Source organism: Etheostoma spectabile, chromosome 10 (assembly GCF_008692095.1).
Source record: "Etheostoma spectabile isolate EspeVRDwgs_2016 chromosome 10, UIUC_Espe_1.0, whole genome shotgun sequence".
In the NCBI taxonomy this organism is placed as follows: Eukaryota; Metazoa; Chordata; class Actinopteri; order Perciformes; family Percidae; genus Etheostoma; species Etheostoma spectabile.
The window spans coordinates 16281081-16302776 of NC_045742.1; the positions used below are offsets into that span (position 1 = coordinate 16281081).

General features: G+C 40.5%; 3 protein-coding genes across 10 annotated transcripts in view; all 3 read left to right on the forward strand.

Annotated features, from left to right (window-relative positions):
• Positions 1 to 1854: 1854 nt before the first annotated feature.
• smtnl1 (smoothelin-like 1) lies at positions 1855 to 10779 on the forward strand. Of its 2 annotated transcripts, XR_004333692.1 has the most exons (6): positions 1855 to 2327; positions 4235 to 4902; positions 4989 to 5103; positions 5230 to 5381; positions 6424 to 6889; positions 10769 to 10779. XR_004333692.1 is itself a non-coding variant. In XM_032527209.1 (5 exons), exons 1-5 carry the CDS (start codon positions 2238 to 2240, stop codon positions 6785 to 6787), a joined length of 1389 nt encoding a protein of 462 aa, XP_032383100.1. In that variant the 5' UTR covers positions 1855 to 2237; the 3' UTR covers positions 6788 to 7215. The 2 variants fall into 2 exon arrangements, 1 of the variants encoding a protein (XP_032383100.1); XM_032527209.1 differs by lacking the exon at positions 10769 to 10779 and having other exon boundaries at positions 6424 to 7215.
• Positions 7948 to 13259, forward strand: LOC116696335 (zinc finger protein with KRAB and SCAN domains 1). Its single transcript, XM_032527212.1, has 4 exons — positions 7948 to 8329; positions 10143 to 10243; positions 10324 to 10399; positions 11251 to 13259. The coding sequence occupies exons 1-4, from the start codon at positions 8047 to 8049 to the stop codon at positions 12036 to 12038; spliced, it is 1248 nt and encodes a 415-aa protein (XP_032383103.1). The 5' UTR covers positions 7948 to 8046; the 3' UTR covers positions 12039 to 13259.
• A 1107-nt stretch (positions 13260 to 14366) lies between these two features.
• The window catches only part of LOC116696318 (catenin delta-1), a 20181-nt gene continuing 12851 nt past the window's right edge, over positions 14367 to 21696 (forward strand). For 2 of the 7 annotated variants that reach the window (XM_032527176.1, XM_032527177.1), the window contains exons 1-2: positions 14369 to 14641; positions 19944 to 20042. The gene's annotated coding sequence lies outside the window, so the exon portion shown is untranslated. Of the gene's footprint in view, positions 14642 to 19943; positions 20043 to 21696 lie in introns of all 7 variants that reach the window. The other 5 variants (XM_032527174.1, XM_032527178.1, XM_032527179.1 and 2 more) reach the window with 5 other exon arrangements.

The window sequence follows — 21696 nt, forward strand, 5'->3', positions numbered from 1 at the left end:
ATATATATATATATATATATATATATATATATATATATATATATATAATATATATGTATATAACATTATTCCAAACACAAAGAGCAACAGATGATAGTTGTGCTTTAGTGATTAGGCCATGATCAAGAAGGAGTGGGACAGCTATACAAGAATGCGTTGAATATTCACAGCCACACACCTAGGGACAAGGGAGGAGGGGAGATGGGGGGGGGGGAGGGTTAGAGAAGATAATGACAGACAGAGTGGGAATAAAGATAGACATTTATTTTTAAAACCATCTGTTTTGTGTTGAATGAGTAGATACACTGTTCCATCAGGTTGCCATGTCAAAAAGTATTCTGGTTTAACTGCATGTATGAACTTTATATGTATGTGCCATTTGAACATTTTATGATGTAATTTGCAAGTGGGAGGACAAAAAGAAATAGAAAAGAAAACCATTTGTCCAAAAGCTAGATCGGTAGACAGGAAGAGTCAACTTGGAGAACAGATTCATATGTGTAATATCACATGGAGTTTGAGAGCGTGTCACATCGCTGTGTATTGACTAACTAACTTGAAGCTGATTTACAGTATTAAAGCTCCACTGAAAGCAAAACAGACAGAGGGAGACAATTTTATTTATTCATGCTGTTTATTGATCCCCAGTGGGGAAATTACAATTTGTTAGTTTTTATTGAGATGGGTGTTCATTGGAAATTTCATTCAGATTTAATGTAAAAGTTCCTTCAAATTGACAATAAAGTAAATGATAAAGTATTTCTGATTTCTGATTCTGATCTGAAATTGGTCTTTCACTTTCTTTTTGGGCATTACTTTTTGTTGTTTTCTTGCTGAGAGTGAGATGAGAAGATTAATACCACTGTCTTGTTTATCCGTTAAATGTGAAGCTACAGCCGAGAGACAATTAGCCTAGCTTAGCATAAAGACTAGAATGGCGAAACACCTAGCCTGGGTCAAAGGCAACATTTGCCAATCAGCAGTTCTAAAGCTCACCAATTAACATATTACATATTGTTAGTTTATTTTTTTATTTGGTGTATCTGTCAATACCTGATACTGATCTGATACCGTTGTTTAATTAATAATAACCTGTATACCTTCCACCTTTCACCATGTGGAAAAGCTATCAGACTTTCCTAACTAAACATTACTTTCCTAACTAAGACAAAATAACATAGCTGTAATGTACTGAATTTGCATGGTGCCTTTGGGTGCTTGATGGAATTGGTAGTATTGTACTTTGCAGCACTACCATCACCCCTAAGAACATTTACTTTACAGACATTGCAAACAGATGACAAACTAGTTGGTGTGGCAAATGGGAAATGTCTCCACACAGCCAACTTTTTCGCTCACTCCATGTTGCTTAACGATAAATTCAACTCTTGCAGCATGCGACACACATGCTGCTGATGTATAATGTAGGATGTGCTGTGACAGAGGGAAAAAAAAACTGGATTGGACGATTTCCGATCACCGATCCAGCTAATTTGTCAATCTATCGGGGCCGATATCGAATCTTAAAATCAGACCGGTGCACCCCATAACTACATACAATTTATCAATTAGGTAGCATCAGAGGTAGGTGGATTTTGTTACTTGGACAGAGTTAAGCTAGTTGTTTCCCCTCTACCGTACAGACATGAGAGTGGCATCAAAGTGCTTATCTAACTCAAGGCAATAAAGCAAATAGGTGTATATATCCAAATCAACATTTTATATAAAGAGCGAAAAGAAAGTCATGGATTGCAAGTCTGTGAGCATGTTCAATGGATTGCATGAATGCACCAACGTGTGCTTTACATGTGTGTGGAGCCTCAGACGCAGCTGTCTGGCCTGTTGGATTGCGCCTATGTCATTGTGACTCTATTTCTGGACCCCATGTTGTTCAAAAGGTCAGATAAAGAAGCATAGGCATCCTCACAAAGCAGAAGGTGGGGGTGTCTGGTGAAGGGGGTAAAGGCGGATATCCACAAACCAACACACACATCCCAAACACAGGGGCAGTGCTGACAGAGACTGGGAGCAAAAGGGAGACAGGGAAGCCAAGCAGAGTAGTGAGAAGCAGAGAGTGAGACATTGAGTAGGCTTCCTGTGAAGAGGATTCACCTCTGACTAAATTAAAAATTTCTAGGAAAGATAGAAGTGATCATTTTAGAGTCCTGGGGCATTAGTGAAAAAGAAAGTCTGATTTGACCAAAGATCCAGTGAATAAACAGACATTTCTGGACATTATGGATGGAGAATCGCCCAGCCAAAAGACATCTGGGGCTACAGAGACGACCAGCCAGACTGACGCCAACAACAACAACAACAGCAACCAGGTCTGTGGTGTCTTTTTTTGCATGTTCTATTAAATTGCAGCGTGAAAGTTTTCAAATTGTTTTACGGCCCGTACACCAGGAATAGGCAGTGAGTGTATTTGTGACCGTGGCAGGTGTCGTGTTAGGACAGCAGGCCACACAGAGACACACAAGTTATGCAAAGTATAATGCACATGTGCACAAACACACACATGGAGTTTCCTATTCCCTCTGATGAGTCACCGGTGCAAGGCCTGACCTGGTGTGACTGTTCTTGCAGTGACATGTCACCAGGTATATAGTATTTCAAATATGATCACGTTGATTTCAAAAATGAAAAATCTGTAAGCCACATTTTGTTTTGATGAAATCTGAAATCACTGAAGATTTGAGTGAAGTTTCAAAAAAAAGATTGTAGGACCCTCAACTGATGACACATTTTCTTTTCTTTTTTTGAGAGCCAAGGAGGTTTTGCTTGTTGATTAATTGTTGATTTGAAAAGTTCTCATTGGGATTAAGTTTACCTGAATTTTTGGTTCAGTTGGGATTTAAAAACTACAAAAGGCAAATGTTTCATCGGAGAGTTGAACCTCTCAGCTTTATTCAAACAAGTGAAATACTCAACAAGTCCCAGAGTAGAGCTTCAGGTCTCAGATTACATTATGCTCTTTGGCTTGATGACAACATTATTCTTATAGTAAGGCATGGACCCTAATTTTAGTACATCTTACATAAGGTTACCTCTCAAAAAGATTTGATGTTCTTAATAATTCAAACAAGACTGTGACCAGATTTAGTAAAAATCTTTTTTAGTTTTGAATTCAATGAAACAGAAACCTAAATGTGAAACTGGAGCAGGATAACAACCGAATGCACTCATGTATGTCCTTTAATTAATATTGATACATAACATTTTAGATAATTCATTGTCAGTTTTGTGTGGGAATAGTAAACATTTCAAACATGCTTCAGTGAAAACTTTCTTTAGTAGTTTGCACACCACTAATTAAACTCTTCATTAGCTCCCAGACTGATAAACATGTTTATTATAAATAAATGAAGTGAGGCAGAGGTCATGGTGAGCTACAGAATGTACTTTCACCATGGATTAGTAAATGGACTGCATTTATATAGCGCTTTTCTAGTAACACAACTACTGAAAGTGCTTTTACATTGTCCAGGTGTACATTCACAAACATCCATTCACTGGTGGCCGAGGCTGCTCATCAGTATCGTATCAGTATCGCTCATCATATCAATCATATAGATTAATATTCCCATATATTTACACACCGCTGGAGCAGCATCGGGAGCAATCAGGATTAAGGGTTTTGCCCCAAGGACACTTCAACATGGTACTGCAGGTCCAGGAATAGAACAACCACCCTTCCGATTGATAGACAACCTCTCTAACACCTGAGCCACAGCCGCCCCTGTCAGGCTTATTTTAAATGATTTGTATGTGACACATTGATGAGTGAACAGGTGGTGTAGAGCTCCACTTGGTCTGATAAGAAAAATATTAAATAATGTTTATAAGCAGATGTAAGATACATCATCCTAATAAACAAACAAATGTTTTAGTATGTCATTTGGCCAAAACAGAAACAGCTGTGGCCAAGGGAGAATGATTATATTGAAAATTGGAATAATTGTACATTACAAGCCGATATCCACAAACCATCAAAGTAAGTCCAGTGGAATAAGCTCAATTTGATTACATTTTAATGTGATGTACAAGTCAATTTCAAATTTAGACACTCTAAAAGATGAAAAGGTCAAGGCATATTGGTCAACAGATGTGCAGGTTAGAAGTAGATGTAGAAGTGTGATTTGTACATATCTACAGAAATGTGTGCAGATGCACAAACACACATTGTAACTTTTATCAGATGGATTTGATGCTCTATTTTATGCTTGTCCTGCAGACAGATGAGCCAGAGCTCGAGGAGAGTAAAGACACAGGGGGAGAGCTTCCAGCAAGGGAGACAGTAGAAGGTCATGGGGTAATGGAAGTTGGGGAGAAGGGGGAGGAGGATTCAGTACCAGAGCAGGACGAAGAAGGGGAGGAAAGAGCTGGAGATACAGACAAGCCCCAGACTCCTCACCTGAAACATGTTGACGATGACGCTGAAGAAGCTGGACACGACAAAGACAAAGCCTGCACTGATGTCGACGTGACAGATCCTAAACCGACAAGTGGAGAAAAAGATGGGGAGGGAGAGAGGAAGGAAGACAAGAAAGGTGGGAAGGGGGAAGAAGTAAAAAGTTGTGAGACTGGGAGAGATGGCAAGGAGATGATGGACAAAACCAAAGAGACAGCCAGAGTAAAACAGATGAAAACAGATGAAAAGGCAAAAGGAGCAGAAAAAGATGGGAATGAAAGAGTAGCAAAAGGGGCAGTGAAGAAAAAACAAGTTGAGGAAGAGAGTGTAGAAACAAAAGACAAGCTTAAGGAGGTAGAAAAGCAAGGGAAACCCAAAAGAAAGAGTGGTCCGCCCTCATCTTCTCTCTCCCGACCAAGACCCTCTGCACGCTCTATTAGAGCAGCTGCTAAAAACGACATCATTGCCAAGTTCCAACAAGGTGCACCAGAGTAAGTCATTGTACGACACCCAGTACCTCATATAAGTAACAGCAGGGTTTCATTAGGACATCTGCAATATTGTGACATATTTTTAGGACACCAACACCCCGCAACTTCAAAATTACGAGGTCATCCATGGCTGCGGCTACAGGAGCTTCAATCAAACAGAAGATGCTTCAGTGGTGTCGCAACAAGACTCGCAGCTATGAGGTGAGTTCAACCCAAGATATTAATCACCAAATGTCAAGATTTCCATCTCGATTAGGGAACAGAGAACTTACAGAATGATATAAATAAGCCTTGGTGTGTCCATCTTCATGTCCTTTGACCTTTTAGGGTGTCAACATAGAAAACTTCTCCTCATCCTGGTGTGATGGGCTGGCATTCTGCGCTCTGATCCATCGTTTCTTTCCTGATGCTTTTGACTACAGCTCCCTGAATCCAAACGAAAGGGAGAAAAACTTCACTCTGGCCTTCCAGACTGCAGAGTATGGAGTATTTGATTCCCTTATTTTCATCTTCATGTTCATGTTCAGTTTTTCATGTTCAGTTTTAGCAGTTTTTAGTATATTCAAATTAAAGCAGTTCGAGTCAATATTTTGTAACAATAAGCTATTTGAAATGACAATGTAAAACAATGTGACACTATGAAAGGGGTTGTTCGTAATAATAAACACACAGAGAATTATCACCTGAATTGGCAGCTCTTTTTGGCTTTATAGAGCTTTATAGTGAGTTTTAGCTCATTGTTTAGCTGTTGGACTGCGAGTTTACCATTTTGGTTCACTCTCACTGTTCTCATAATGTCTTCTTCAGGGAAAACCCACTGCACACTGCCTGCTTAACAGCAAACATCAGACAGCCACAGTTAGCAGCTGGTAAACATGGTTGAGCAGCTAAAGAGACAGATAGTTCCCTCAGGGGTTGGTGGAGAAAAAATGGAGAGTAAATATTGGACTAAAAGGGTGGCCAAAAACACAACTCCACATGAATGGTTTAGTTGCTCATAACAGCTGGATGTTGTTGGACACTTTTGCCATTTAACTTACAATGTGATGGTACAACAATGTGTTCATAACTTGTTTCTACTTCCCCCAAGTGGCCAAAATTAAGCTTTTGTAGGTTTAAAAGTGCTTTTTTGCACATGGAATGAATGAAAACTTGAACCCCATGGACCTTATTTCCTCAAACTGGAATGTCTGACTAGAGGAAAGGATGTCAAATTTCTCAGAGTGGATAGTTAGAATTGGCTATGTTGAATTTTGCTTTAAGTGCAATTTTCTGGATAAAAGTCTTTGTCAAAGAAGGCTGCTGCTCACCAAATATTTTACCCGCTAAACTGACAGTGTTGCCCTGTTGATTCCTATGTTGCACATTTAAAATTACCACACCCAAACAGTGAGAAGGTCAGGACTTTCTCTCTCTCTCTCTCTGTGTATTTAGTTACTATGTCACCGCGTTGTCTCATCTCAGCTCTCGCCCTTTTTTTCCTTTCCTTTCCTCTGTTCCTGTTACCTTACTCCCTGGCAGGTCCCTGGCCGACTGCTGCCCTCTGCTTGAAGTGGGTGACATGATCATGATGGGCAAAAACCCGGACCCCATGTGTGTGTTTACATATGTCCAGTCCCTCTGCCACAGCCTCTCCAAAATAGAGAAAGAGAGGAAGGACAAAGAAAAGGAGGAGAAAGACAAGGCTTGTAATGAGGGAGAGGAGAAAGACAAAGGAGAGGAGTCACCAAAGAAAGACGGGGGGGAGTCTTCTGAGAACGGGACGTTGGAAAGCCAAGAAGAGAAACAGGGAGATGTTACAGAGGCTGCTGATGAGGATGAAAATGCACCAAACAGCTGTGAGATGGAGGGAGATGGAGAAGAGTTAGTCCAGGCTGAGTCCTAGAAAAATACTGACATTAAACAGAAAGACTGAAAAGACCAAAAGTATTGTCGATGGTTGCGGTATCTCCAATGAATTAAGTCTTAGTTTGGTGTTGGAATAACTGTGTGATATCCTGTTTGAAGGTGTATATGCTGTGTTGTTGTTGCATAATTTGTTGTGAGCTGAGCACATAAAGAAAGAAATGTTAAATTCATTTATTTGCTGTGTGTTCATAGCTAAAAATATGTGTAATATATATGTATACATATAAAATTGATAAACTTGTAAATCTCTGTGTTGAAAGGATATGTGATGCTTAGCCAAGGTGAATGGGAATGAATTACGACAACAATGCGATAGAGGATGTAGTCACAATGGAGACGTGTTGTCTTTTTTGCCAGAGAAACAAATTATATTACATTCTATAGAGAAGTCCAAAGTTGTAGCAATATAATGCTAGTAGGCCTATGGGAAAAATCGAGAAGCTTTATAAGAAGGTTCTGATGTACTGTATATGAGACAGTTGCCGAAAAAAGATTATGAATGTTTTAAAATGGGTAAACACCACCACATTAAAATGTTTAAATCCATTGTAGAGTTTGAACCAATTAGGTAATATATTGTTTGCTTTATTGGTAGCAAAGCTATTGTTGTATATTGTTCAAGAGAGAAACGGCAGTCTATAAAGAACTGGTTGAACTTTGAATAAATAAACTCCATCCGCTCCATTAAATGTGGAAATTAATTTAATCTCATGGCCATGAGTTAATTAAATCGTGCAAACAAATTGTATCTTGTGGGCTCACAATATCATTTTGTGGCCTCAAAATACCTTTCTAAAATCTGTCCTTGATCCTTCCTGGAATCCATCCAGAATAAATTGAATTGATACTGTCCTGGCTGAGATTGGTAAAGCAGGTAGGGAATGGTAGGCTACCTTGTGGGTATTCTGGGAACAACAAGTAGAGGGGAACAGGACACACAGGAAACGGTGATAGAATGTTTGAAGGAGATAGGACTATTCAGTAGAATTTAGTGGCGTTTTTTTTTTTATTTTGAGGATCAAATTCCTGTGATGCAGTCTGGTTATAGTGTTACATATTCCGATACAGTAGGTGGCGGTATGCACTTAGAATTGGTTGCAACCCGCCATTAAATCAAAGGAAGAAGAAGACACCCAAAGGCCATTGTGTTGTCAGTTTTGTGAGTAACCCAAGGATTGTGTCGCTCGTTTTCCATCATAATTCTCGTTGGCAGCAAAGTATAACGTGTCTACAGACATGGCGCCGGGCAGTCTGGATGTGGAGTCGCAGCTTTTGTCCATAATGGACGTGCTGGTGAAAGCGGCGGTGGCGGAAATCAGTCAGCTTTTCTCGCTGAGCTCGGCGTCTCTCCGCCTGAATCTAACCCAGAGCCTGAAGGAAAACGAAGCCCTGAGGATGAGGATGAAGGTGATGAGGAGCGAGCTCTTCTCTCTCAAGCTGCAGACCAGGACCAACCGACCGGTGAGCCGCTTTTCCCCGATCAGAGGAAGTACACCCAAACCACGGGCTAAACCCCAAGGTAAGTATTATATAAATAAGGAGTAGTCACTTACAAATAAACAAAAACAAAACTTAAAGGTCCCATGACATGGTGCTCTTTGGATGTTTTTATATAGACCTTAGTGGTCCCTGAAGTCTCATTCCTAAAATTCAGCCTTAGTGCAAAATTACAGCCACTAGAGCAAGTGCCACAAGTGCTTGGTATGTGCCATTTCTGAGTCTATAGCTTTTAAGTAGGGGGGGGGGGGGGGGCAAGGTGAAGGCTGGGGGTGTGGCCTTGACCAACTGCCACTTTGCTTGTTTGAAAGCCCTGATGTCTCTCTCTCTCATGGGTGGGCCAAATTCTCTGGGCGGGCAAAGCAGAGAAAGGGAAGGTAACCTTGCTTCTTATGACCTCATAAGGGGAATATTCAGATTGGCCCATCTGAGCTTTCATTTTCTCAAAGGCAGAGCAGGATACCAAGGGCTCGGTTTACACCTTTCACCATTTGTAGCTACTGGGTGAGCTAAGGCAGGCCGGCGGAACTCATATTAATGTAAACCCAATTTTGCTCAACTCAGATTCCAACCAATTGTGATTTCCGTGGCTTTTTAACAAAGTTATTAGAAATATTCTATTAAAGGACTATTACACTAACCCATTAAGAAGAAAATCTATATTGAAAGAATTTGGAGAGGTTAAGAAATGAAGAGAAAGTTATATCTCATTTCCTCTTAGCTAAAATAGGTCAACTTTAAAATTGTAAATAAAATCTACTCAACAAACGAATTCTTAAGACTGGGATTCAATTTTGATGCAAATAACTGTGTTTTTGCGAAAAGGCAATTGAGAATCTAGAACATATATTTTTTCTGTGTGAGTCGGTGCAATCTTTCTGGAGAGATCTGCAGAGCTGGCTTCAGACCAGGGAAATTGAGATGCCACCTCTGACAGTGGTGTTTGGTGTTTTTGTTGAAGATAAGAAGGTAGATTTTATTTTCAACAATTTGATGCTATTAGGAAAACATTTTATAAATAAATTTAGACATTTTGTGTCTTAGCTCAATTGGTAGAGCATGCACACATATATAGAGGTTTACAGAGGCCGCAGGTTCAACCCCGACCTGCGGCCCTTTGCTGCATGTCATTCCCCATATCTCTCCTTTCAAGTCTTTATCCGTCCTTTGACAATAAAGGCCTAAAAATGCTCAAAAAATAATAATAAAAAAATACATCTGGATTCTGAATAAATAACAAAAATAAAGAAAAGAAAAAGCTTTTGTTGGGTGGGTCCTCTGTGAAGTTTTTCAGGGTTATTAAGTCCCATCAATGCTGTCAAAACTACCTGATTATACTTCCGTCCTTTGCAATAAATTGACATGCTACTTTGAATTATGCAATAAAAGCTCCTTAATTTCAAGTACAGTAAAAAAATAAACGGGGAAAGTTCGTCGCCCAAGCGTTCTTACTTACTTCCCTCATCAAAGTCCCTTTCATGTACTATTAGTCATGTAAATTAGACATGTCCATTTACATATATGAAACTGTTGGCGAGTCTACATGATACAAACCTTCCGTGATGGGCTGGTCTATGGGAGGTCTATGGAAGATGGCATACCAACTACTATAAATAAATAAATAATACTTTATACGCAGGTGCCCCAAGGGGAAGTGCTCAACACATTGAAAGATCTTATCAAGAGCGCCACCATGTGGCCAATTATGAAGCTCTTAATCTGTAAATATTTTTACTTTACAGCTAGGAGCATGATGAATTGATGAACAATTTCCAAATGTGCTGCATGTTTAGGATATTGATGCTTTTGGATATTGGTCTCTTTTCCCCCTCTAGTTGTCATTAAGGCACCAGTGGCTGAAAAGACGGGTGGCGAAGCTGCTTCTATTTCTCTACAATCGGAAAACAAGACTTCCACCACTGCCTCTCAAGTAAAGGTAAATACAGTACAAGTTTCAGGAATTCATGTTTTGTTAAAAATGTGGTTTGCTCATACATATGTTTTCTTATTTGTCAGTTTGCAAACATGGAGATCCCAGATATCATCCTGATCAAAGATGAAGATGACGTTGGAGGATGTGGGCCAGTTGTAGGTGGGTAAACAACAGATGCAATAGTATATAGGTTTCAATATATTGAAGCATATGTCAGGTCGGATGTCACTGTGTAGGCTTTAACCCTTGTGTTGTCTTCCCATCAAAATCAAAATCAACGCTTTTTATTGTTTTTGTTTTTTAACTTTTAATGTTTTTGTCCCTTTTTTCATCACTTTTGACGCTTTTTTCAATGTTCAACACTACGTAGCACTAACTTATTAACTGTAATTTTACAGTTATTCTTTCAAATTATGGTCAATAAACCTCATTTATAGGAAATTATACGTAATGTTTGATTTAGAAAAGCAGAAATTAGGAATTATTTAGACTAAAATTAAAGGAATGGATGTTGATGGATAATCACAGACTGGAATATGTCAACTTTAACTCAATACTATTTCAAAAACACGTCAATTTGGTTTTCAAATGGTATAAAATTGAATAAGACGCCCCAAAATTAATGAAAGTAGAGATTTGTACTTGCCAAAGAGCGTTGTGTGGAATCCATCATGTTATTTTGGGGAATTAAGAAGAACATTGACACAGGAAAACGGGTCAATTTGACCCGAGGACAACATGAGAGTTAAGGGTGATTTATTACAACACCATGTGCATTGAAATATGATGAATGGCATGATTTAGCCAACTGTTTTTGGTCAAGCACTGGCTGATTCAGTACGAGAGAGGGCGTTTTGGGTAAACATCACTGTAGTTATTGTATTTAGGTCAGTCAGTCTTTCAGTACTGTTCAGTAATGTTATATCAATAATGTTGCAAATAATTCACAGTATTAAGGTTTCATACACAAACACTGATTCTGATGTATTTTTTGTGGTTTGTCTTCTAAGGTCAGAATGACTTTGTCAGCTCCAGTATGCAGGGTGATGTTTCTACAGGGACTCCGAATTTAGAGTCCTGCCTGACTAGTGATAATAAGGAGCTGAGAATTGTGAGTGTTCACGGACGAGGGGAAGGACCTCTGCAGGAGGAGCGCGACACTCTCTTCACTGTCTCTGAACTCCAGGCTTTTAGCTCTCTGTCTCCTGACCATAACGCCATCCATGGCAGTCTCCAGAATTTCACCACTGGTGCTAATGACAGAGCCCCGATGAGAAGAATGGAGGATAACAGAAACGGCCAACTGGAACAAAATCATTCCAACAAAATAGCTTCAACAGCATTTAATCCTGCCATAAATACACAAATAGGAGTTGATGGTCAAGTGGGGCACCCTAGTCTTGTCAGCCAATTTGCCCAGCAGCAGAATGTCTTCCCTCACGGTGTCAATAAATCTCTGGACTGCAGCTTCTGTGGCGAGCACTTCCTCAGCCGTGAAGACCTGATTGTTCACAGGGCCAGTCACACCGGAGAATCGCCCGTTCTTTGTAACTTTTGCGGTAAGTCGTTCATCAATAAGAATACACTGAGCATCCACATGCGCATTCACACTGGGGAGAAGCCGTATGCTTGTACGCAATGTGGGAAACGCTTCACGCAGAACGGCAGCCTGAAGATCCACCTGAGGACCCACTCTGGAGAGAAGCCGTACACTTGCAATCAGTGCACTGCGAGCTTCAACAACCCCAGCAACCTGCGCAGGCACATGACCACACACAACCCTAATGGAGTGCTCTGACCATTAAAGATACAAAGTTTGAAGATTAATGCAAAGATTTTACATTTTTAAGCATGTTACTTTAATACTGACACTTGTGTCACACTGTGTATTTGGGGAATGTGTGTTTCCTCCAGTAGCTTATGTTCTTGTGTTTCTAGTTTTGGTACTGCACAGGAAACTTGTCATGCTTCAAATGTACTTGACAAAATACTAGTACACCGGCGTACATATATTGACAACATTCCAGTAAAATCAATAGATTGTGGATAGACTAGAGAAGCCCTGCAATAAGAAAACATAATTTTTTTAAATAAAAATGCCTTTTTGTTTAACCTTTGCTTTTTTATACTGGCTGAAAAGCAGACACACGAATGCCTTATTCATCATTCAAGGAAAATATGCAATACCTAATTTAATTCTGGGAAAAGGACCATGACACAACCACAACTGTAGCTCAATGCTAGATGAGTAATTGTTCAATTTGTAAATTTGGCTCATTATTAAACCTTCTTAGTTGCTATCTATTTTTTTTTTTTTGGGGGGGGCATTTTCTAGGCCTTTATTTGTATAGGACAGTTGAAGACTTTAAAGGGGAGAGAGGGGGAACGACATGCAGCAAAGGGGCGCAGGGCGGAGTCGAACCTGTGGTTACTGCGTAGAGAAGTAAACCTCTGTATATGGGCGCCCGCTGTACGAGGTGCGATACCCAGGCGCACCTCAATTGCTATCTTGACTGATCTGACGCCATGAAAGCTTGGAGAAAACCTTTTGCAGGTCAGAGAGGGACTGGGATTGCTAAGTGTGCCAACGATGCAGATCTGGAAGCTAAAATGGCCAGAATCATGAACAGTGACATTGAAATAAAGAATAAACATACAATTATTGATAATTGATATGGATAAAAATCAATTGTGTTATATGACAATAATATTGTGATAAAGTAAATACTCAAGAAACTGTCAATCTTAAACACTATTTAAGGCCTGACAAATTAAGGTAGGGCTGCTCAATTATGGAAGAAAATCCTAATTACAATTATTTTGGTCAATATTGAAATCACCTTTATTTCACATGACGTATTACCTTTTGGAAAGATATTGCGTTTATTGAAATGAATACAAATAACTAGTTAAACAGATCAACGGTGAAAACTACATAAGTGTACTTGCTAAATGTGCAAAATTGTTTGTTTTTTTGATTACATTTTTTTTGTGATCTTTTGGAGCCAACATCAAAATTAATTGCACAGCCCTAAATTAAGGTATTCACTTCCATATACTTATGAAATATTCCCAGATGCAATGATTAAGCTTCAAACCTGGATTTGTCAATATAAACCTAACTTATTAGGAAGTAAAAATGTGATGAGCGGCATATCTGACAAAAGGATAGGCTACACATTTAATCGTCTTTCATTTGTGTGAGTGTGTTTCATTTAAAAAGCAAACTACCTCCAGTGTTGTCTCTCTTTCCCTCTTTTTGTTCTCCCCATATAGTTTCAGACAGAGCAATAATCAATGTAGTGTGGATTATGTCTGTGGATTCGCATTGTGGATATTCAATTATGAATAAATATAATTATTTTATTTTTTAAGTTTTCAACGACTGAAACATCTCTCATTTTCCACCTCTAGAGTGCAGCATTGTTTGTATGTATTTTGACTCAGGATTACTCAAACTGTAGCACAGTGGGGGGGGGACTCATAAGGAAACTGGGGGGGATTCCTTGCATTGTTCCTCTTACCACAATGCCCACACTTTATTAAATATCAGGATCCTACATGTTTGGCTTTGGTTTCACCCAAGATATATAAAGTCTAAAATATATCACACTAATAACACAACACTAATAGATAGGAGGACTGCAAGTACAATAATAACTGTAAAAACCAAGTGAAAACATGGTTTAACGTTGAAGTGGTGCTTTGTAGGCGTTGCAGTCATGCAGCGATTCCTAAATAGTTTAGTGGTGACGCATGATTCATAAAAAAATCTAGTGATTGCAGACCATCAGTCTATTTACTGATCGGGCACATGCGGAAGATGTGATCACTAGTGGCTTCTTGTGCCAGTAGTTTTCTCGTGTTGGTGTGGAATGCTATTGTACTTCCGCAAGAAATGCAGCTTCCTCTCCGGTCATTGTTGTTGGGCAATCAATGAAATGACATCAGTGTGTGTGGTGTGTGTATATGTGGGAGACGGAGAGGGAGCGACAGACGGAAATTATGGGAGGAGAGAAGAGGCGGTTTTAGGTAGCCTATTTATTCTACTACTGCAGCAGAATGTAAATCCCCCTACTACTCTTTTATAAGCATAGAGTTACTCATGTCAGTCCATCTGTTTTACAAGCTTGGGTACTGAATAACCGTGCCTGTCTAAAAAAAAAAACATAACTAAAAACTTTTAAAAACACCTGTATGAGAAGAGGAATTCTACGTGCGCCGTCTTTACCGTAAAGCCGCTTGTTGAGCCCGCCCTCTCTTTGATAAAAAACTGTGATGTCGCTTCGTCTTTAACGAGCTTGACCCAGAAGAACCCAGGGAAGGAGGGGAAAAGAGGGGAGAAAACACACCATAACGGAATAGTCTGGAAGGGGTCGGGACAAGGTTTAAACGAGCAAGGTGAGTCAGTTAATAAATGTTACCAGATGGCTGATACAGCGGGGGCCGCGGTTTCCCCCCACAGAGAGGGTGCACTGCAGCGTTGGCAAGGAGTGGTCACATCATCGACAGATCGCAACAGTCCCCTAGGCTAATGTTAGCTAACGATGCTAACGTTAAAAGTTCGTACCGTGACCCGCGGTTCCGTTGCCTACTGTGCATACTGTTATAACCGATTCAAAAGAGTCCATGAAACCAACTGAGAACACCGTCTAAATTAGCTTAAAAATACATCTTAGCCCAACGCACGCTAACGTGCTGCTAATCTGTTTGCTATGCTAACGCTAGCTTGGCTGTTGGCACGGCTCTCTCTCTCGGCTATGTGGGTTATTGTGATGCTAACGTAGCAAGACAGCCAAACCAGGTCATGCGGGTGCTGCTGAACGAGCATTCTGACCAACTGGGCTGATTTGATCTTAAACATGTCATTTATTTGGACAGTAACGTTAGCACAAGCATCGAGAAACAATGCTCAAATACGCGAGTCTTTGTTCATGAGAGTCATTTTATACCCACGTCTTATTGATAGTGCCTAACACTGCCAGCTCTGCTCGTTGCTCCTTCTCTAGGCTGCTAGCTTTATTACTTTAGCAAATAAATACACGACAGCGTGTGGGTTTTTTGCTGGTTTCAGGTCAGGGAAATGCTAACTGTTAGCGCTAGCGCTTTCAGAAGGAGAGGAGTTGGACTTCCACAACGAATACTAAAAATTACGACAATGTGACGGTCAGACGTGTTAACAATACTGAAGTAGACCGTCCCTTTATGTCGGGTGATGACCGTTTTACCAGTTTAAGCGGATAAGTAGATTTCCTCGCGTCTACGGTTATCATTGGCAAGGAGTCCCGGAGAGAACAGTGTACCTAGGTCATAGTAATTGTAAACCCCGCAACTATTTTGACAAAACATTTAAACGTTGAGCCTGTTTTGTTGTATTTCAGTTTGTCTAAAGGGTAGTGGTCCTCTTGTTGTAGTCTTGGCATACGGGCTGGGATGTTAAGTTTGTCCGCTTGTGAACCTGTTAGGTGGGTCCTGTGTGAACTTGTTGTAGAAGGAACATGCCAGGGTGGGGATAACTGTCAGCTTGAGTGTGAACAATTAAACTACCTTTTACCCCTTTTTTAAACATTGGTTTCATGCAAGCACGTGCTCAATATTGCAGTGTAGTTAAGTGCCTTCCCTTTGGGCTTTTGGACTGTTCTGGTTAATACAGTACGTGTGTAGGTATAGTTCACGGGCTGTAGCTTTTATTATGTTCTTCAGGTGCCACCACTAATAACACCATGTGTGATTGAACAACCAGGTATCAGCCTTTCCTGACTACTTGTCTCCAACTGTTTGATTGTTGATGCATGCCCCCAACACCAGCTGTAATTGTGTCTGCTCTCTTGCAGGTTAATCCAAAAAGAACCTAACCTGTATGTGTGTCTACTTAGTTTGTGCATGTTAACATCATGTGTGTATGTGTTGAGAGGTAAGTGGATTAGCGGGCTAAAGCTTCAATCCCATTACAGGCCAGGCTCAGTTTAAACCAGCGCTGGTGGCATCACACTGACTTTTCAGCTAACTGCAGTGTCCCTTACCCCAAGCTGCATGAACATATGTGCTTTTTGACAGTGAATGGTTTGTTTCAGTCGGATTTTCTTTTGCTGCTGATGGCAGGTGTAGGCGCTTATTGCATTAACCAGAGTTTCATTACGTTGACAAAGGCTGTATTGTTGGTTACATGTGCATATCATCACAGATGTCTTCTGACAGGGTTTAGTGAGTCATGCTGACTGATGGCTGCAGAATCAGATGGAGATACGTGACTCGTGGTGTGTCAGGGCCCGGTCAGATGTTTGAGGGGTGTATGTACGTTGTTGACCTCAAAGCACTGCTTTTAGATTTTGACCTTTTTGTTGACATTGTACATAACCTAACTCTTTCTCTGTGCGCTCTTGTTCACTCACCCTTTTAAAGTTTTTAAAAAACATTGGGCTTTGCTCCTAGGACTGCAGCTAAGGATTATTTTCAATATTGATTGCTGTGCCGATTATAATCTTTTCTTTTTTGATTAAATGTCAGAAAATAGTGTAAAATCACCATTTCCCAGAGCCCAATGTGATGTTTTGCTTTATTTTTATTTTTTTCTTATTTTCACTTAGAAAAAAATAATTGTATGATTTTAATAATAAATAAATATAAAATATCAGGATTTATTGGTTAGACTATGGGAGCAAACCAAAAGGTTTACAAATATAGCTTCTGAAAGCAGAACAGAGAAGGGTAGATGGAGAACAATAATAGCAAAATGGGAAGTGGCTTGTGGTCGTGTGATCAACATATTGACCATGGGGGATTTCACCGCAAAAAAACTTCCTCCAACCATCAGTTTATTAAAGTGTACATCATAGACCTTCATGGTTTTGTATGCAAGCAGTTATGTATAGGGAAAATGTTTGTTGGTGACCTTAAGTATCCGCTTTGTCCCTTAACTCATCTCTGATGTAGAATCCGTAACATCCTGTTTCTCAGGAAGTGGGTTATAGGGGAAAGGGGAGGGGAGTGGCAATGGGACAGCACTGATTGTTTTCATTGTTCAACGAAACTCAACGCACACTTTCAAGGCCAAAACCAACAGCTGTGAAAGGGGGAAGACGGGTGGAGAACAGAAGTCATGAGTGGGTCAAAAGTGACATAAACTCAACTCTCCTCCAGACACAAACACAGATTCACTCAAATGGGTCCAATAATATCCTCCTTGCTATCCAACACTTTAACACTTGCGTTCATGCTCTTGGTTGCACAAACTACTTATTGTTCCAACCTCCCGGACTGACAGCTGCAAATTCCCTCCTCTGACTGTGGTTAAAACACAGACACACACACACAGACACACACACAGACTTAGAATTAGGTTCCAAAACACTTGCCAAGAAATATCAATCACAGTTTCAAATTCATCTGGCATAGATGACAGTTGCGCTTGTTAGTGAAATACGATAGCATGTAGCGAGTTAATGATGGTTATTTGCTCTGAGATAAGATGAGGAGCGAGGCAGTGTTTAGCCCGCGTGATGTGGCATAAAATAATGGATGATGCCAGATGATAAGAGATTGAAATTAATAGTTTGTCTTTATCTGTGTACTGGGTAATTTGGGTAAAAACAGATCTCTAAAAGATTATTAGACTGTGCCCTGGAAGGTCAGTGGCTGAGTGGGTGGGCTGCTCTGCTGAATTGACAGGAGACAATGCCAGGAATGCAAGACAATCTTTTATTCAGCTCTCCTTTCCTTATCTTTACCCCACTCATTTGCTCCAGTTTACATTCTCCCTTAGTTATTTACTGCCCGTCTTTCACCTTTTTTGTTTTTTTGCGGCTTTTACTCTGTTCATCTCCGTCAGTGCGTTTACATGCAGTTTAAAGAAACAATTATATTCCCATTCAGGCAATATATGTGGTTGCTGGCTAACATTAACGTTAGCTTGCTTATTCCAAACGATGTGTCTTTATGCGACACTAGTTAATATTACAGATAATAAGTCAAACATTTAGTTAAGTTAATAAAAATGTAACGTTAGTTGTCGGCCTGTCAGCTGGTTAGTTAGTTAGCTTGCTCGCTCGCTAGAGGGCTGGCGGCCCGCAAGGCCGGTACCGTTATAGGGGAACCAAGGAAAACAAGAAGTAAGGCATAGAGAATTAACAAAATGTACATCGCTGAAAAGTTGTCGCCATTCTTCCCGCACTCCCAAGTTTCCAAAAGTTAACCGGAGGAAAAAGCCGTTCTCTGACCAGTTATACGCTGGCAGAGCGCCACCTACTGTACCTGCGGTAGAGTTACACCCGTTCTTCCCTGCTCATGAATACAGGGAACACTGGCATAACCTGGTTATTCACTTATTAACCACAGTTACTGCTGTGCATATAAACGCACTGTGTATGTCTGTAGTGGATAATGTCAGCCTTGTCCTGGCTATGACCATATATAGTCATGTGTGGTACAAGACAGCGGTGTGTGATTTGCGCAGGTGGGAAGTTAAAGCTTTGGGGGTGAGTGTGTTTCTGTGACATCATGTTTTCCTGACAGTCAGCCTTATCTGCCATGCAAATCCTGGTTTTCGTTGTGACAAATTCTTTTTGTGTTGTGAAATATCAGCCACTCCTTGTTTTCTCATCAGGACAACCCACTTTCCTCCCTTTTTTCCCACACTGGGCACATCCTAAGTAATGAGTTGTTTTTTTTAAAATAGGCAGTAAGGTGTGTGTATGTGATTTAACAGGAACAGATGCAGCCTCTCCATGCTTCACTTGACCAGCTAAGGGGTGTCTTAATAGTCTATGTGATATCACTGTGTCTGTCTAGTTTGTAGAAAACAAATAAAAAATCTACAGTGGGTTAAACTGTGAGTCATTTGTCACCATTTCTCCATTTGCACCTATGCTTGTTAACCCTCTACCTGTCTTGCACACAAACACCTGCTGCCTGAAATGTAAAGGCGGGTCAGTTTGTTGGCCAAATCGCCATGGACTGGCATTCCAGATTGTCAAAAAAGTCTGTTTGTGCATGTTGGCGAGACAGAGAGAGGTATGAGAAACTGAAATTTGGTCACCCCACCTCTACCTTGTCTAACCGGTTTTGTGTGTGTGTTTGGCTGATGGGGAGCTGGGTTGCTGCAGCAGAGGGCGTATCAACAGATAACAGGATCTGAGTCTCCACTTGTTTGGCTCCGCTATTACAATGTCTTTCTCTCAGAGCACAGCCAAGATAACAAAGACACGTAGAGAGAGGGATAAAAGGCAGTTAAGTTGAGAAAACAAGAGTAGCGGACTGATGGATGAAGATTAGAGAGGAAAAGCTGGAAGAAAAGGCAAAGTTAAGGACAAAATGAATTGATAAGAGAACATATGGTTCTTGAAGGATGTTAGGATCTCTAAAACCCTCTTTCTTTTTATGCTGACGGTCGATGTTCTCTGGCCCAGAAAGAGCTGCAGCTTTGTCAGCTTCCCACAGCTTGCTGCCGTACGCAGGCCAAATGTTGAATAAATACAGGGTGTGTCTGAATGCTGGAGCTACTGTATGCCTCTGTCTCTTACTGTTTTTGTTTTTTTTGCTCACAAATTCAAACACAACCCTGTTGACACACTTGTACGGTATTCTCACTATGTTGCTGTTTTTCAAACACAGGTGCCTTCATTCTTTACTATAACATTTCTCCCTCTCTTTCTTTCTTTCTTTATTATTCTGCTCCCTCCACCTCTCCGTTTCTCTCTCCCTGCAGTCCATTCCTCCCTGTTTTCTGGGCTTGGTGGTTCGGTGACCTTCTATCCATGAGCAACTAGAGCTCACCTCTACGACCAAACCACGCCCACAGGTGAAGGTGTGTATTTCTGTTTTCTTTTTCTAAAATAAGATTTTTGAGTGTTTTTGTGCTGGTGTTTGTGCTTAAATCGTAAAGGCTACAGCCTGACTAATAAAGGATTTTTAAGGCAGATACCGATACAAATATTTGATTATTTAAAAATACTCTATACATACATACATACATACATACACACACACGCCTGACGATATTATCGGTCTGGCTCTAGTAAAGTATTCAGCTCTCCATGGACTGAGTGTGGTGTTAAGCTACCTCCTAAAAAGTATAAAGTGTGCTTCTCTTAACGTAAAACTGGCCCCATTCTCTTTGACAGTTTTTGTACACTGTAGATCTTTTTTATCCCCATAAATTGGTGGTTTAATTTTAAATTCATTTTTCAAGTGTGGAAAAAACGGCCTAAACAGTTGCCCCATTGACTTTAACATTAATTGTACATCCATGAAATAAACATGTAAATGCAAACGAGATTTCCCATATTGTTCTAAAAGGTGGAACAAGAGTGCAGTGTTTAATTTGAAGGGAAGTTTGCTTGTAGCGTCATGGCAATACATCAATGCTGTCTACTCACTGCAAAGGATTTATGGAAAAATCTGTCTTTGTCTGCTGTTTTTTTTTTAATAAAGTAGTTTTTGTTGTGGTGTCAAAGAGGGTGAAAAGCCCAGAGGACCCATATATGCCTTAAGTGGCAATAACTTTATTGATCTGCATGCAGGGGATGATGATATTGACCAATATGTTAAATTACCATCTTCAAATCATCATGATCAGTGTGTTGCAGTGTCAATGATCAATGCAAGGGTTTGAGAATCCCCCTCCCTCCATCATCACTACCCTTCTCCTGCAGCGTTTGTAAAGCATTGTCTACCGTCAGACCTAAAATGTACTATTGTGTGCCATGTGAATTATGCACTAATTATGTAGTTTATTATTCTGCTGAATTTTCTTTTCACATCGCGCCACCTTGCAGTGATGTGTTAAACACACCACCTCTTGTGATAGAAGTCTTTTCCGCGTTAACTAGGGAGGCCACACCCGTCACTCATGACAACGCCGGTGTTAGTGATCAGACATTTGACAAGAAAATATGTTTGTCAGTAACGCTCAATATATGCAGAGGGCTTATTTTGATCTCTGGCCTTTCTGCTCGAGCTTCCCATGCAGAGCTGGGCACAGGCTGCGAGGTGATCGCAGGAGGCTCAGGTTCCCCATTCAATTTTGCCAAATAGGTGATTTTTGCTTTGACACCAAATCCTCTGCCATTAACTTGTCATTAAACTCTCCTTACTCGGTTCATGGCTCCTGTTACTCTGTGCTGTTGTTGCTCTACGAAGCAGACACTTTCAGTTTATAAATATACCGGTGGCATTTGACTTTGATAAGACGGTAGTATTTTTGTAGGCACTGTTATGCAGCTGTCGCCATCGTCCTGCTACACGTCCTGCGATGCCCTGTTACATCCTGCGACACTCTGTGGTGCCCTGCTGTGCCTTGTAATGCCGTGCAGTGCCCTGCTATGCCTAGAACTACTACAAACTACTATTTTTAGTCATTGTTCCATTATCTTTTATTGCCACTTTTCATTTAAACTGCAACCGGCCGCCAGACACCGCCTACCAAGAGCCTGGGTCTGTCCGAGGTTTCTTCCTAAAAG